The sequence below is a fragment of the Homarus americanus genome, unplaced genomic scaffold (assembly GCF_018991925.1).
Source record: "Homarus americanus isolate GMGI-L3 unplaced genomic scaffold, GMGI_Hamer_2.0 scaffold20465, whole genome shotgun sequence".
NCBI classification, from domain to species: domain Eukaryota; kingdom Metazoa; phylum Arthropoda; class Malacostraca; order Decapoda; family Nephropidae; genus Homarus; species Homarus americanus.
This window is the reverse complement of record NW_024756914.1, coordinates 4,872,767-4,889,083: the sequence shown is the minus strand read 5'-3', so window position 1 is coordinate 4,889,083 and position 16,317 is coordinate 4,872,767. Positions and strand designations below refer to the sequence as shown.

The 16,317-nt window shown below is 43.9% G+C and overlaps 1 protein-coding gene across 1 annotated transcript in view; it reads left to right on the top strand.

The window, feature by feature from the left end:
• LOC121857078 overlaps positions 1-5,790 on the top strand; it is a 42,902-nt gene extending 37,112 nt beyond the window's left edge. The window contains exons 3-9 of the mRNA XM_042352930.1: positions 450-570; positions 1,146-1,259; positions 1,829-2,029; positions 2,315-2,569; positions 2,870-2,995; positions 3,255-3,387; positions 4,880-5,790. Coding sequence (XP_042208864.1) covers positions 450-570; positions 1,146-1,259; positions 1,829-2,029; positions 2,315-2,569; positions 2,870-2,995; positions 3,255-3,387; positions 4,880-4,969 — 1,040 coding nt within the window. The 3' untranslated portion in view covers positions 4,970-5,790. The remainder of the gene's footprint in view (positions 1-449; positions 571-1,145; positions 1,260-1,828; positions 2,030-2,314; positions 2,570-2,869; positions 2,996-3,254; positions 3,388-4,879) is intronic.
• Positions 5,791-16,317: the final 10,527 nt, after the last annotated feature.

Here is a 16,317-nt window from a genome sequence, read left to right as displayed (position 1 = left end):
CAGAAACTCAGAAAGATGAATGTAGCATCAACATTTACTGACGCTCGCTTAGTCACCGATACGTACCAGGAGAGAGAAGAGGGGGGAAGGGGGATGGGGTAAAGGGGAGAGAGGGGGGGGGGAGAGGATCAACTAACGGTAAACACTCGTATAATAGGGCGTTCATGCTGGGTGAGCCAATGTGATGGTCACTGTGTACACTGTCACCGCCAAGGTCACTGTTATTGTTTTGTCTTAGTTGGCGAGGGAGATAGGGACAAATTTTCATGTGAAATAAGCTGGGGGAGAGAGAGGGAACAAATCTTCAGGTGAAATAAGCTGGGGGAGAGAGAGGGAACAAATCTTCAGGTGAAATAAGCTGGGGGAGAGAGGTTGGGGGGGGGGGGTATAAATCATCAGGTGAACTATCATAAATGTATTGTTCAGTGGTACAACTTCCCTACATACAGGTACTCTGGAGACGAAGGCACAGATGGAACAATCCCTGGACAACTTATGTGGGGACCTGAACGACGGCCTCCTACCCCTCAACCCCATGGGACAAGACATCCTCGGCCACTCCTACCCCTTGTGAGTCGCCCCTATGGTTATTATGTTAAGTTAACCTAACCTAACTTAACCTAACCTAAAACACAGTAACCGACGTCATTAACCTAAATCGTCACTCTTTAACCTAAAATTTTTAAGGTTGAATAAACTTAAGGGATTTGTGTCTTTATTAAATTCAATGTTAAACTTGAATACTTTAAAAAATTATTAAGGTTAAATATTAAACCTAAAATGAATGATGTAAAAAAAAATTCTCCTTTAACATTTATATATTTATGGTCTATAATTAAATTCGCGATATTTTTTGTCATGGCCCAACTTATTAAGAACTTCACATTCTACAATGCATAATCATTAAAACTCAGAAACATCAATTAAAAGTTTTTCTTCTCGCGGCCGCTGAGTTTATAAACAATTTTCTTTTTTTTTTCGTATTTTCTTTGCCTTTTTTTCCCTTTTCCTTTTCCTCTTTTTCTTTCCCCTTTCCCCCCTTTGCTTTCCCTTTTTTCCTTTTCTTTCCCTTTTCCTTCCCTTTTTCCCGCGTTTTTACCATCATGATGTATATAATAATCCCTCACGGCTGGTCCCTCCCACAGTGACCTGATCAAGAACAAGACGCTGGACTTCTTCAGTAAGACTCTACCTATCCTGAAGGAGGACAAGACTCTCCCTAAAGTCGCCAAGTTGAGGAGTAGGAATGTCCCCCTCAGGTATATACACCATCAGGAGATCCTAAACTCATAGTACAAGTTCACATTGATTCATCTTATATATACACGATGGAGATATAAAAACAATGGGTTATTTTAGCATGAACAAACCAATAAGGACGTATAATTTAGCGTGGCTCAGTGGCTCCTTCAGTGACACAGTTGCATCAGAAAATTCCTCGCGTCAATCAGGTGTTACGATAATTTTGTAAAAAGTAGAAAAAAGTATTTACCCAATTTTTAAAAATCACCAAAAAAAAAATCAATACGGTAATGAAATAAATTGTCATGTATATTAAAAGTATTAAAACCTGATTAGGGAATTTTGGTTCATCTTGTTGTGGGTTGATGAAATGGTAAACAAAGAGATCTCAGCAGGTAGTATCCTTGTCTCTCACTATTTCTCGCTAATAAACTATATCATGTGAGAGTATTTACCGAGACATTTTATGATTAGTGACGAGTTTAACTTGGAATTATATAGAAGGGGAAGCGTATTAGTGGTGTGTGGAGGAGGAGCTGTCTCACTGTCTGGGAACCTAAGCCACTACATACACATTAAATTCCAGGGATCAATTCCGGGTTATCCGCCGTCCTATCCGTTCAGCAGAAGACGAGACCCCCGCCTCTCAGAAACCAGACACCGAGAAGGAGATGACGCAGAAGGTAAAGGACCTACTGGAGGGGAAGCTGGAGGGACGGTCGCTGGGGTTTGACGACGACTTCCAGGGGAGGGGCGCCCGAGCCTTCTGTGCCGACAACTGGGGCCTGTGAGTCACTTTAGGTCTTGAGTTTGTTTATGTACTATCTTCTTGTCTCTATAACTTACACGTCTACAGACAATTAACCTGTTCTTCTTGGCGAGTAATGACCCGATGGTTTAATTGTAAATCACCATATTTAGAGAATGAATATCAAGTACCACAAACCATTTAACACGTGTATAATGTATCTAGGAAGAATGGTACCTAAAAAAAGCACATAGCCTTTAGGTTAGGTTGGGTTAGATTGGATCAGGTATGTAAACTCCATCATATACTCCTAAACTCCCTCAGGTTTTGTCTCCTGTTCAACGCTATGTCGGGCAAGAGCTCCAGCGGCACCATGGCTCAGGACCGCAACGATGACGACTTCGAGGGTAGTCTGAACAGCCTGGTGGGTGGGGGGATGCAGCCCCTCACCCCCTGCCCCTCCGCCGTCGAGTACATCACGCCCGTCTTCGCCAGGAACTACCAGGGCGTGTGGCGCTATGTGGTTCAGATACCTTACGAGGGCTACTTCACCCAGACCGTCGAAGTCACCCAGTGTCTGTGAGTATTGTGTCACCCGATGTATGTCACCCGGTGTATGTGAACCAGTGTATGTGACGTGTGACCCAGTGTATGTGACGTGTGACTTATTATTTACAGTGACATAGTGTAGCGACAGAGTGTAGTGACAAGTATAGTATGTAGTGTAGTGACAGAGTACAGTGTGTAGAGTAGTGACGTAAGTGTAGTGTGTAGTATAATGACATAGTGTAATGTGTAGTATAGTGACATAAGTGTAGTAGTATAGTGTAGTGATATACGTATAGTGTATTAACCTCTCCTCCCTTACCCATTACACAGGTCTAGTAAGTGTCACTACCTGTCGGGGGCGTGTCTGGCGTCACCACGGTGGGTGTCACTCCTGGTGGCGGAGGTCTACTACCCTGACGCCCTCTTCCCCGGCACACCTGCACGGCCCGACCTCAGGTAACTCCCCCCACCCACCCCCACTACCTGTCTCTCGGCCGTAGCAACTTGACAGATGATGTTTTATTTATTTTATTAAGTGTTGTAGTTTGTAATAATAATAATAATAATAATAATAATAATAATAATAATTACTATTGACATCAGCATTTCCGTTACCACACAACCACACCACACCACGCCACGCTACCCACCACACCACAACAACCACCACCCTCACCACACCGCTACCATAAGTGTTCCCTCATCCCTCCGTCAGCCGGGCAGCAGTAGCGTCTAACAACCCACCCAGCTCCAGGTACCAGCAGCGTCAGGGGAACAGTCCGGCCCTGAGAGAGGAGCCGCCCGCCCCCCACTACTGCGACGGCCAGGACGAGATTGGCTGTTATCAGGTGGGTCACTACCCCTTATCTCCCCAGGTAGGTACCCCTTATCTTCCTAGGTAGGTACCCCTTTTCCCCTAGGTAAGTCACTAACCCTTACATTTACCCTTTTTCTCCCTAGGTAGGTAACCCTTTTATCCCCAAGTAATTCACTAACCCTTGTATTTACCCCTTTCCCCCCTAGTTACCCATTTACCCTTGTGTTACAGAGAACAAGTTATCAGTCCACGTCTACCTGTTCTGTTCCTGGGTTATGTAGAACAGATTTAGCCATCCAGATTTAACCCACCTGTTCATCCTGGGCTATAAAGAACAGATTTTACCATCCATACGTCAAGAAAATGCTATTATGACCATAAAGTCGAAAGCATATAGTCATAAAACGTTATTACAAGCCATAATAATATCGTAGACGATTCAAAATAAACTTGGTTGTTAATAAGATAAGTTTACCCAACCGCCCCCCGGCGAGTGTGTGTGTGTGTGTGTGTGTGTGTGTGTGTGTGTGTGTGTTTTAGACGAGTAAAGAAGGTAACTAGTGTGATGTCGTGACTCTAACTAACAACTATGACACATGAATTATATACCGCAGTGCTGGTAGTTGCGAAGTGTTGTTGTTGTTGTTGTTTTTCATGCAATGTATTATTTGAGCGTTGTGGTGAGGAAAGTTTGGGTACAATTTGTGTCGCAATTATTGATGTGTGTGTGTGTGTGTGTGTGTGTGTGTGTCAGTATACATCTACACACAGTACACATATCACAACTAAAAACCTACAGAGTGTGTCAGAGACGATGCAATTTGTCCTCCTTTAACTCCCCCGCAATACGATAATACGTGCCCAGGTGCCTGCAGTCGTGCCTGTCACTTGAACCACTACCACTATCACCACTACCAGCATTACCACTACCACTACCTCCACCATTACCATTACCACCTTCTCCAACACCACTGACATTACCACCACTACCACTTCTATTACCCTTACCACTACCACCACCACCACCCCCCATCTCCCTCACCTCACCTGATGCATTTGTCTAAGTGGAGACTCGAGTCCTCCGCCCATTGTCGCTCTCCTAACGCCTGTGTGTGACTGAGTTAAAGGTCTATTGTTGGGTCCGTTTGCTGTGGCGTGTCAGCTGATGTTGTGTGTGTGGAAGAATATTTCCGGTGTGTGTGTGTGTGTGTGTGTGTGTGTGTGTGTGTGTGTGTGTCATGATAAAAGAATGTACACAGACACACACCCAGCACAAAAGCTTTCCAGCACGTCAGTGGCTCTGCCTAACTTGACCTTCTTAAAAGCCTAATGTGCGTGTCCAAGCGCCCGCACTTATGCCTGAAACAAGCACCACCAGAGTGCAAAAGTTGAGTCCACCGAACTCCTGAATACGATTGAGTCCATACGTGTGTGTTTGTTGTGGTATGTCAGCTGATCTATGAGTTGTTATGGTGCGTCAGCTGATTTTATACAGGTACTAACTCCCTCATTACCACTCACAGGTACGCCTCTACTATGACTGGTTCCTCATACCCGGCTCCTGTAAGTGCTGGAAACAAGACTACTTCGCACAGTTCGCCTACAGGAAATAATAACAATAACTCAAGTGATGGACTCAAGCCTTAAACAACTACTGGACACCAAACGTATTTTTTCCCTCACATGTCATAAATGATACGTAATCTCTAGAGTTGTTGGACACATTTGGTTCTCATAATTCATACATGACACATATGTTAGTAAGTGTTGGATTATAGAAGGTTTTCATACATCATACATGACACATTGACGAGTGCTGGACACATGGTAGTCATAATTCATACGGTTGTTAATGTAGTGTTGGGAGTACAAGAATGTTATATATCTTATGTAATATGTATAGCAATTAAGAAGTATTGGACACATATGATTCTCAATATCCACACATGACACATAAATCACAAGGTTTCATACATCATACATGACACATTAACAAGTACTAGACACATATGGTTTCTATAAATAACACATGGGTGGAAAACTATTCTAGTAAACGCTAAACGGACACATACAGTACGGCTCAATGCATCACACATGACACATTAAACTGGACACACATTAGTGACGTGTTATTCTTATTTGTCTCTCTCCTGAACACGGGTTGGGTTAGGTTAGGTTAAGTGAAAGAAGAAGAAGAGAGAGAGGTTGTAGATTATTCGATCCAATCAGTTCCGCGCGTGCAAGTGTGTGTGTGTGTGTGTGTGTGTGTGTGTGTGTGTGTGTGTGTGTGTGTGTGTGTGTGTGCGTAACGCATGAGGAAGGAACGAACGGGTTAATCCACGCTTACCAACCAACTCATCTTTATATTAATCAATAATTTCTGTCGTATGCCTCACTGGCCTCTGCTCACCTGGGGCTACAACACCTGCAGCTGAGGGAGGGAGGGAGGGGAGAGAGGAGGTCACCTGGGGAAGGGAGGGAGGGAGGAAGGGGAGAGAGGAGGTCACCTAGGGGAGGGAGGGAGGGTTGAGAGGAGGTCACCTGAGAGAGAGAGAGAGAGAGAGAGAGAGAGAGAGAGAGAGAGAGAGAGAGAGAGAGAGAGAGAGAACAAAATCCTCTCAGTACTAACAGGACCATACCTTAGCTGAATACTACAACGTACTCTAAGGCATATAAGATGGGTTGAGCCGAACTAGTGCACGGAATGCCTACCTCTGTTCTCCTCTTCTGCACAAATGGGAGGGGAGGAAGATTTGGGGGTTGGGGAGGAAGGACTTCACGCGGGGAGTAGGGGAAGAGAGGGGGGGTGGAGTGAGTCATCTTAGGAGGGAGTGGAGGGGGGAGGAGGAAGAGTAAAGGGAGGGGAGTAGAGGAAGAGGGAAGGAGGTAGAGAAGAGAAGGGAGGTGGGGAGGAGAAGAGGAAGGGAGATGGGGAGAGAGGAAGAGGAAGGGAGGTGGGGAGTAGAGGAAGAGGAAGAGAGGTGGGGAGAGAGGAAGAGGAAGGAGGTGGGGAGGTAGGAAGAGGAAGGAGGTGGGGAGGAGATAAAGAGGGGAAGGAGATGGGGAGTAGAGGAAGAGGAAGGAGGTGGGGAGAAGAGGAAGAGGAAGAGAGGGGAGAGAGGAAGAGGAAGGGGAGGTGGGGAGAGAGGAAGAGGAAGGGAGGTGGGAGTAGAGGGAAGATAGAAGGGAGGTGGGGAGTAGAGGAAGAGGAAGGAGGTGGGGAGAGGGAAGAGGGAGGAGGGGGGAGGAGGAAGAGGAAGGGGAGGTGGGGAGAAGAGGAAGGAGGTGGGGAGTAGAGGAAGAGGAAGGGAGGTGGGGAGTAGAGGAAGAGGAAGGGAGGTGGGGAGTAGAGGAAGAGGAAGGGAGGTGGGGAGGAAAGGAACAGCCATTACCTCCCCCTTCAGTTCTCTTCCTCTCCTCACCCTTCACATATCACCCTTCTTCCCTTCCTCACACCTCACCACCTTCGCAGCCACATGTGTTGTAAGCCAGACACACACACACACACACACACACACACACACACACACACACACACACACACACACACTGCCACATTGACACTGCTGGGGGGGGGTAGAGGGAGGGAGTAGATTTAACAACACTCAGTCACTTACGTAAAATATTAATTCTGTGGTTCTAAGGAAGTTGAAATCGAATCACCTGAATATTAGACACCCCAGCTAACTAGATACTATTGCTAACCTAACGTAACCTTACCTAACCAAATCTAATCCGACTTAGCCTAATCTAACTAAATATAATCTAACCTAACCTAACTTACCTCCCCCCCTCACACCCAGGTAACGCTATGGTATTTAATTATCAGGTGAAATAAGCTGGAGTGTCTAATCTCCAGGTGATCCTTTAACTCTACTGACAACGCACGCATGAAAAATAAAAAGCAAATCTAATCTAACCTAACCTAACCTAACCACTTCATCGTGTAAGTTCTTCATCAGTACTTACAAACATACTTAAGATTAAATAGACAAATTTATTCTATCTTATTTAATTCTCCGAAAAAAAAAAAATCCAGCCACATATTTTCGCCCAAGAAGAAATCCGTAATATTTTCCTCATTAACTTCAAATAAAAATAATCAATGAAATAAATCAAAGTAAATCCAAGTAGTGGGTAATATTTTGTTGACGTTATGATACTGTACTCCATTAATTACTGTAAGGTCTTTAAACACGTGATATACTGTAGCTTAATGAATACAATAAGAGAGATACAGTACAGGTGCGGTCACAATTCTCTGGACACTCGACAGATGCCATATAGTACCAAGTGTTCAGGGAATTTTGACTGTAACTGTACATGTAGTTCGTTATGTACCGAGAGTAATGCGGTGATTCAAGTGATGTTGTTTTTTACTACACAAATTGTAAGCTTGTGGACGTGACGCGTGAGGTGACGGGGTGAGGAAATTCTAACGTGGGTGTGTTGTCAGTTTAGAGACATTGATTACGTTCCTGCAGGTACAGACACACACACACACACACACACCTGCACACACACACATACACACACACACACACACACACACACACACACACACACACACACACACACACACACACACACACACACACACACACACACACACACACACTCTCTCTCTCTCACGCGAAATATCATTAAAGCACATTTGCGTTCAATAATAATAACAATATAAATATAAATAATAATAATAATAATAATAATAACACCACTACCAACAAAACCAACAACACCAACAACAAAAACTAACCAGGAATATATCAGGATCACAATTACAGATCAACACGAGAGAAGAATAATGCTCTCAGAACTATAATTCCCCAGTACAGTATTTGACCCGGATATAAATCACCACCACCACCATCACAACCACCACGCAAACCTCCTCCTCCTCCCACTCCACTACCCACCAGCTAAAACAGAACTCGGAAATAGTACTGTACTGTATTTTACCTCAGTGTGATTGAATAAGGTACCTCACACACACACACACACACACACCCCACACCACACCACACCACACACACACACACACACACACTCACTTGATCATCACGGAACTACTTATGAATCGCTTACAAGTTAATTATTATGTAAGAATAACAAACATTAACAAACGATCTTAAATAACAAAAAAAAATTATCGATATTTAATCACACAAACACTTAATAACAAAAAGAAAAATATAAGTACTGTACATACAGGTTAAAATAAGTGGCTCCTTTAATGTACCTTACACCCGCCACACCATAACACCCACACCATAACACCCACACCATAACCCTCCACACACCATAACACAATCACTATAACCCCCACACACACCATAACACCCACACTATAGCCCCCACACACCATAACACCCACACTATAACCCCCACACACCATAACACCCACACTATAACCCCCAAACACTATAACCCCCATACACCATAACCCTACACAATAACCCCACACACCATAACCCCACACCATAACCCCCCCATGCCATAGAGATCATAATGACCCTTAACTAGGCACAAGAAAGCAAGTATTGTCATTAGTGTCCAGGCAATTTTGTCCACAACTATACAAGAATCAATTTCATCGTGTACCGTGAAGCTGTGTGTACCGTGAAGCTGTGTGTACCGTGAAGCTGTGTACCGTGAAACTTTGTATACTGTGAAGCTGTGTACCGTGAAGCTTTGTGTACCATGAATGTGTACCGTTAAGCTCTGTGTACCGCTCCAGCATTCGACCTGTAAATATTGTAGAATAAGATCATTTGTATCGGCATTGTTGTTATGTTAATCTTTACCTGAATAAAAGTGAAAGATATTGTTAAATCGATTCTATATCATCCTTTTGTTTTGTTAACTGAATAAAAATCGGGAAGTTAATAAAATATAAAAATGAATGAAAAATAATGTCAATGAATTTACGCATGAGCTTTTTATTATTGTTATTATTATTATTGTTATTGTTATTATTATTATTATTATTATTGTTATTATGGTGGCTGGAGTGACTTATATTGTCAGGGGTGGATGAGGAAGTATTGGAAGAGAGTGAGTGAGTCAGACAGGAAGTGAGTCGGCTACTATTTGTAGATGATGATGATGATGATGATGATGATGATGATGAGAGAGAGAGAGAGCCACCTTACCCCCCCCCACTATTACACCCTCAGGCTGCACATATTAGCCAGAAACACCAAAACTTGAGAACTTAAATTGTCTCCCCGGAGTCATTTTTTATCCCCTCAAGTTCATCTTATCTAAGTTCTAAAGTTGGGCCGGGGGACGAAGATTGGATAACCCGGCTTCTTAACTTCCCAAATATGTCGTAAAACACGACACAAGACCAGACTTCCTCCCCTCGAACTTCCCCTTTAAAATACTATATATCAGTAGAAAGCCACACCACCCAGCCACACCCATCCATATCATCTACATCGTCTACCCTTCTACCCGATGTGGTTTTCCTCTGTGGTAGGAGTTTGAGCGACACACACACACACACACACACACACACACACACACACACACACACACACACACACACACACACACACACTGCCACCCCTCTAAACAAAATAAAACTTGAGAAATCGTAACTTTAGGTTAAAAAAATAAATAAAAAAATAAAATAAAATAAACTGGGGCTGTGAATAGAATCATGTGGACAAAAGTTTATTCTCAACGTGCATATTTAATCAGCATAAATATTCACCAAGAGTATAATGAACAATCTTCCTTCACAATGGCATTTTGGAAACTACTGTATAATATATATTTTTCTTTTTTTCCTCTTTCCTTCCTCTATTTTTTCTTTTCTTTCCTTTTTTTTTTACTTCGTTCTTCTATCTTTTTTTCTTATTTCTTACTTCTTTCCTTTACATACACAAGCGAATACAAGTCTATGTTTGGAAAGTTAATTAGACCTGAGGTGGATTAACCTGATATTAATTAGACAGGTGAGTTAGTATAGGTGATGAGGAGGTGGAGCAATTTGGAGGTCAAAGTTTGTTCTCTCTCTCTCTCTCTCTCTCCAGGCCCTTTCCCTCACCCCTTCTCCCCAATAAATATTCTCCCCACACTACACAAAGGCTTTCTCTTAACCTCACTAACACACACCCCTCTATCTCCTCCCTAGTGAGAGAGAGAGAGAGAGAGAGAGAGAGAGAGAGAGAGAGAGAGAGAGAGAGAGAGAGAGAGAGAGAGAGAGAGAGAGAGAGAGAGAGAGAGAGAGAGAGAGAGAGAGAGAGAGAGAGAGAGAGAGAGAGAGAGAGAGAGAGAGAGAGAGATCGACCAGAAACTCAACATCCTACATTAATAAACAGCCTTTGCTGACTTAAGGAGATTATTCTTAGTGAAGATTTATTGAAATTAACTGCTATAATATGATCTCTGGAGGAGGAGGAGGAGGAGTCACAGCACACAATCATCACCATCACACTATCGTCAATGTGCCTCCCTGCACCCCCCACCGTGGCTAGAGACAGGCCATGGCACTTCACATTATTAGGGACCTGCCACGCTTTGCCATAAACAGATGAATTGTATCGAGAATTCTCCCTCCACACACTCAACCTCATGTCACTATCCTGTAATATGCAACTTGTTGACAAAACCCTTGAGGCACTTACGCCCTTGATGGAGGAGTCAAGGAAGGAAAAGATGTACTCCAAATACTTCCCTGTTGAGCACAGGATGCAATAGGGTGTCCAATAATCTAACCTAATGCTATCTGGAGCTGGTGGTTAGGTTAGGTTATGCAAAAAAAAAAGTACTAAGAAACAGCCCTATGAACCAATTCCTCATACTAGCCACACAAGTAGTGCCACGGTGCCACATAAGGGAGGAGGCACGGTAGGGGGTAACAACACACCTGGAGGACACTACTATACCTAAACAGTGCAGGTCTACAACCAATATACTGTACATAAACAACACACACACACACACACTGGTAAACAGGGGGGGTATATTTTCAGCCTTCTGGCTGCCAAGCTCTTTCAATAAACCGTTAATTATTATTATTATTATTATTATTATTACAGTGAATCGATTCGACCAAGGACACCCCAAGGAAGCCACCATATACGTCGTGTAGAGTGAAACAATATAAAAAGTTCTGCCAGCGTTTTGTAGTGTCGTCGTCGCGGGCCATTTGAAGCTATTTATTGGACACTATTGAAAAGCCTTGCCAATGTAATACAGATTCTCTCGTGGAGGTGTTCTGGGGCGTGTAGTGAAAAGGAGATTCGGTCTTTTTAACCCTTTGTGTCCTGGAGGGTTATATCATCATCAGAGGGTTAAAGTGTTGTCGTCAAAGGGTTAAACTATTTTCTTCAAAGGGTTAAACTGTTGTCGTCAAAGGGTTAAACTGTTGTCGTCAAAGGGTTAAACCGTTGTCGTCAAAGCGTTAAGCCATCATCCTCAAAGGGTTAAAGTAGCAATGTGGTTAATGTCCCAATATCGGAAAAATTATAACATTTATCCTCTGTCAATGTTACGATATCAGAAAATAATGACGGTAAAGACTGATAAAAACCCATTAAAATCTACCTTATTTGTATTTAATTAAGACTTTGAAATAGAAAACACCAAGATTATTACTGTCTCTGCATTAACCCCCCCCCCCCAAAAGGCGTAACATACTGAACCAGACGAAAGCTTGAGAAAAAAGTCTGAAAATACCTGGGTGAAAGTTAACATAGACGTTTACTTAAGATTAAAGGTGAGCGAGAGAGTTTAAAAGGCGGGGGAAAAGAGTTAGGTATAAAGTTCACCTGAGTGTTGATTTAGCCCAGGTGTAGTTAATTATCTCTCTGGCTGACTTAAGGTTAGGTTAGGTTACTGAGTATTGATTTAGTTTTGATATAATTAAATAGCGTCATTATGAAGTACGCAGGTAATATAACACACACACACACACACACACACACACACACACACACACTATGCTCGTACATCTACAAAGTACAAAAACAAACTCGATAAATAAAAACCCAACAAATAGATAAATAAAACGAACGAGGTGGGAAGGACGTAAACGACCCCCCTCTCTCTCTCTCTCCCCCTCACCTCACTTCCCTTCCCTCACCCACTACCCCCCTCACACTTCCCCTGTCCCTTATCTCACTGCCCCCCCTCACACCTCCCCTCGCCCTCATCTCACTTTCCCCCCCGTCTCCCCCTTTCTTCCTTCTTCACCTCTTCTTCTATCTCCTTTTTTCCTCCTTCTCTTCTTCTTTCTCCTTCCCCATCAAGAATAATAACAAGCGAACCACCACTACTTCCTTTCCTCTTCCTATTCCTCCTCTCCTGTCCTCTCCTCCCCATTTACTTTTCCTCCCCTTCTACCTCCTCCTCTTCTCCGTCCTTCGTCCCCTACTTCGTCCTCAATTTATTCTTCCTCCTCCTCCTCCTCCTCCTAGATGAACACCCTCGGTCGGTCTCACACTAAGGAATTGCTTCACCAATAAACAAGAAATCCAATTGAGGCAGCCGACACTATCTCAGCTGCAAGCCTTGGCGAGAAATTCAAGAACATTGGCGGGAAATTTCAAAGTCAATCGAGGAAAATTCGATAATTGGCGGGAAATCTCATTATTGGCGATAAATTTCAAAGTAATTGGCGGGAAAGTCAATTTTTGGTGATAAATTTCAAAGTAATTGGCGGAAAATTCAGTTATTGGAGGGAAATTTCAGTGTCAATACACCCTACACACACACAGAGACACTATACACACACACACACACACACACACACACAACACACACACACACACACACACACACACACACACACACACACACACACACACACACACACACACACACACCACAGACAAAAAATACAAACATAAGAAAATGACCTCCACACATAAACATCATTATGAATATGGTAATTAGCTTCCATCTAATTTACCCCCTCGTCTGCCTGTGCACTTGTGAGATGATAAGAACCTTTTTAATTACCTCCAGGGATCCTTAATTAAACAAAGAGCCCCGTTATTATGTCACTCACCCAGACCCTCCCTTTAAGACGGGCCTTTACCTCCACCTCTCACCTCCTTCCTTCATTCATCTACCTCGTTTACCTCCTTCCATCTCTTACCTCCTGCTTTCCTTCCCTCCTTGACTTTCTTACCTCATTCCCTCCATGTCTCACCTCTTTCTCTCTCTCCTACCGTCTATCTCTCATCTCCCTCTCTCCCTACCTCCCTTTCCCATCCCCTTCCCCCCCCTTCCCTTCCTGTGTCACAATTCTCCGCTCCTATGTTCGTATATCTTCGTGTGTTTGTCACTGTTTGTTCAGCGACTGGTGGAGGAGGAGGAGGAGGAGGAGGAGGAGGAGGAGGAGGAGGAGGAGGAGGAGGAGGAGGAGGAGGTAGTGGTGGTGGTGGTGGATGTGAGGAGATGGGGTTGGGATTTGAGGGAAGGGAAGGGGAGGAGAGAAATGGGGATTGAAGGTGGGGAGGAATGGGAAAGATGAGAATGGTTGAGGGGATAGATGGTTGGTGAGAGTGTGAGGGGAGGGAAGAAGGGAAGGAGAAGGGAGGGAGAGAGAGAGAGAGAGAGAGAGAGAGAGAGAGAGAGAGAGAGAGAGAGAGAGAGAGAGAGAGAGAGAGAGAGAGAGAGAGAGAGAGACATACAGAGAGAGAGACAAAAAGAGACACAAATGTAGGTAGATATACTGACACCTAAATCAATACAGTAAACACAAGGACCATCAGAATTTGTTCCCACCTGATATACTGAGTTTGTTCCCACCTGAGACCTTTTCCACGGGTAAACATTACGAGTGACGTCAATAAATTATGTCGGCGTCACCGTCAGTCTATAAAAATAGCGTGTGACCTAACCTAAGTGATGGCTGCCATAACACACACACACTCTTTCTCTGTTATAATTTGAAGAGATGATGATGATGATGATGATGATGATGATGATGATGATGATGATGATGTGTGTGTGTGTGTGTGTGTGTGTGTGTGTGTGTAAGGCTGGCTGGCTGGCCGAGGTCACAACGCAATCGCCCCGACAGCCAGGTGAGTGTGGGCGTCCGTCTGTCCCCCACAACCTAAAGACCTTGATGAGGGAGGTGGAGGCGGAGGCAGCAGCCTACAACAATTATCCGTCCTCAATATAGATTTTCCTCCTACACCGCCTCCGTCGTCAGTCCTCATGAGGGGGCGTTGTATTGTACTGTCCGTAAAGGTGTGAGTGTCGTTCTTACATCACCTGGGGGGGAGGGGCTAACACAAGACGCCAAGGTGAACTGTAGAGGTATAGTGAAAAGCCACCTGTAGGATATTGTCACCACCTGTGTATCATTGACACCAGGTGAGCATAAGTGTACCTGGGGGCTCTCTACTTATATGTGGTTGTACTCATGTTTCTCGGTGACCGGAAAAAATCACGGGAAAAAGTAACAGGAAAAAAAGTCACGGGAAAAAGTAATAGGAAAAAAAGTCACGGGAAAAAAGTAACAGGTAAAAAAGTAAAATTTTTGGCTAGGTTAGGTTTGGTGAGATGACTTTTTTCCCGTGACTTTCTTCTGTGACTTTTTTTCTACTACATTCTGTTTCCGACCAAATTCTCTTAACTCGATGACTTTGGTTAATGACATGTTATGTACTGTAACTTATAGTCGGGGAGAGGGAGGGGAAAAGTTACACACACACACACACACACACACACACACACACACACACACACACACACACACATTGCCCTCATATCAAAGGACTAACAGAAGACAAACATAGACACAGACAATAATACTCATAGCCAGGTTAAGGACACGAAAAATCAACACCACAGGATAAGGCCAACAACATGTTTCTGGAGAATGACTTATATACTAGGTACCAAGTATACCAGGTAGGTCTACTGTATATATAACCAAGGCTGTGTACCTCTAAACGACATATTGATTATAGATTAGCGCACAGATTAAGCCCCCGGTGTTATTTATAGGGGGGTTAGGTTAAGTGCGCATCAGCATGAAGGGTCGCTACACTAGGGGGGGGGGAGGGGTCAGCTGAATGGACGATGACACCCCATCCCTCCCTTCCTCCAGGCACCCCCGAGAGAGAGAGAGAGAATTTGGCAGTGATACTAAACTCCAGCTGCTCCATTACGCTTACTCTTTCCACTCAAATTCATGACTACCTACATGTGTATCAACACCACCATCACCACATGTGCACCCCCATCACCGCACGTTCACCACATGTGCAACACCACCGCTACCACTACATACATTACTTCACCCCATCACATATATATTATAACCACACATACACCATCACCACACATACACCATCACCACACATACACCATCACCACACATACACCATCACCACACATACACCATCACCACACTTACACCATCACCACACATACACCATCACCACGTCACTACACCACACCCACACACCACACCACACCACACTTATATCAGCTCCCATATATGGAACCAAACACACAATGTGCTTGAATACCTCTCACGCAAATGTGAAAAATAAAGTGTGCGACCAAACATACTGCCTCACACGCCTGTACTCACGCAGTTGTGAATAACTTACCCTCTATGTACAGAACTAAACAAAGAATGTCTGAAATACTGTGTAATATTTAATGCCATAATATCCTGACCACGAGGGTTAGTTATACCGACCCTTTGTTAACTCTACTCTGTAATCCTTTTGCGCTACACATCACAGGATGAGTGTGGTGTGCACAATAAACTTGCGGCTGTAAGGAGCAAAGAAAAAAAATCAATACCACACCACACCATCACACCACAACACGACCACACCACACCCTCACACCACAACACGACCACACCATCACACCGCAACACGACCACACCACACCCTCACACCACAACACGACCACACCATCACACCGCAACACGACCACACCACACCCTCACACCACAACACGACCACACCATCAC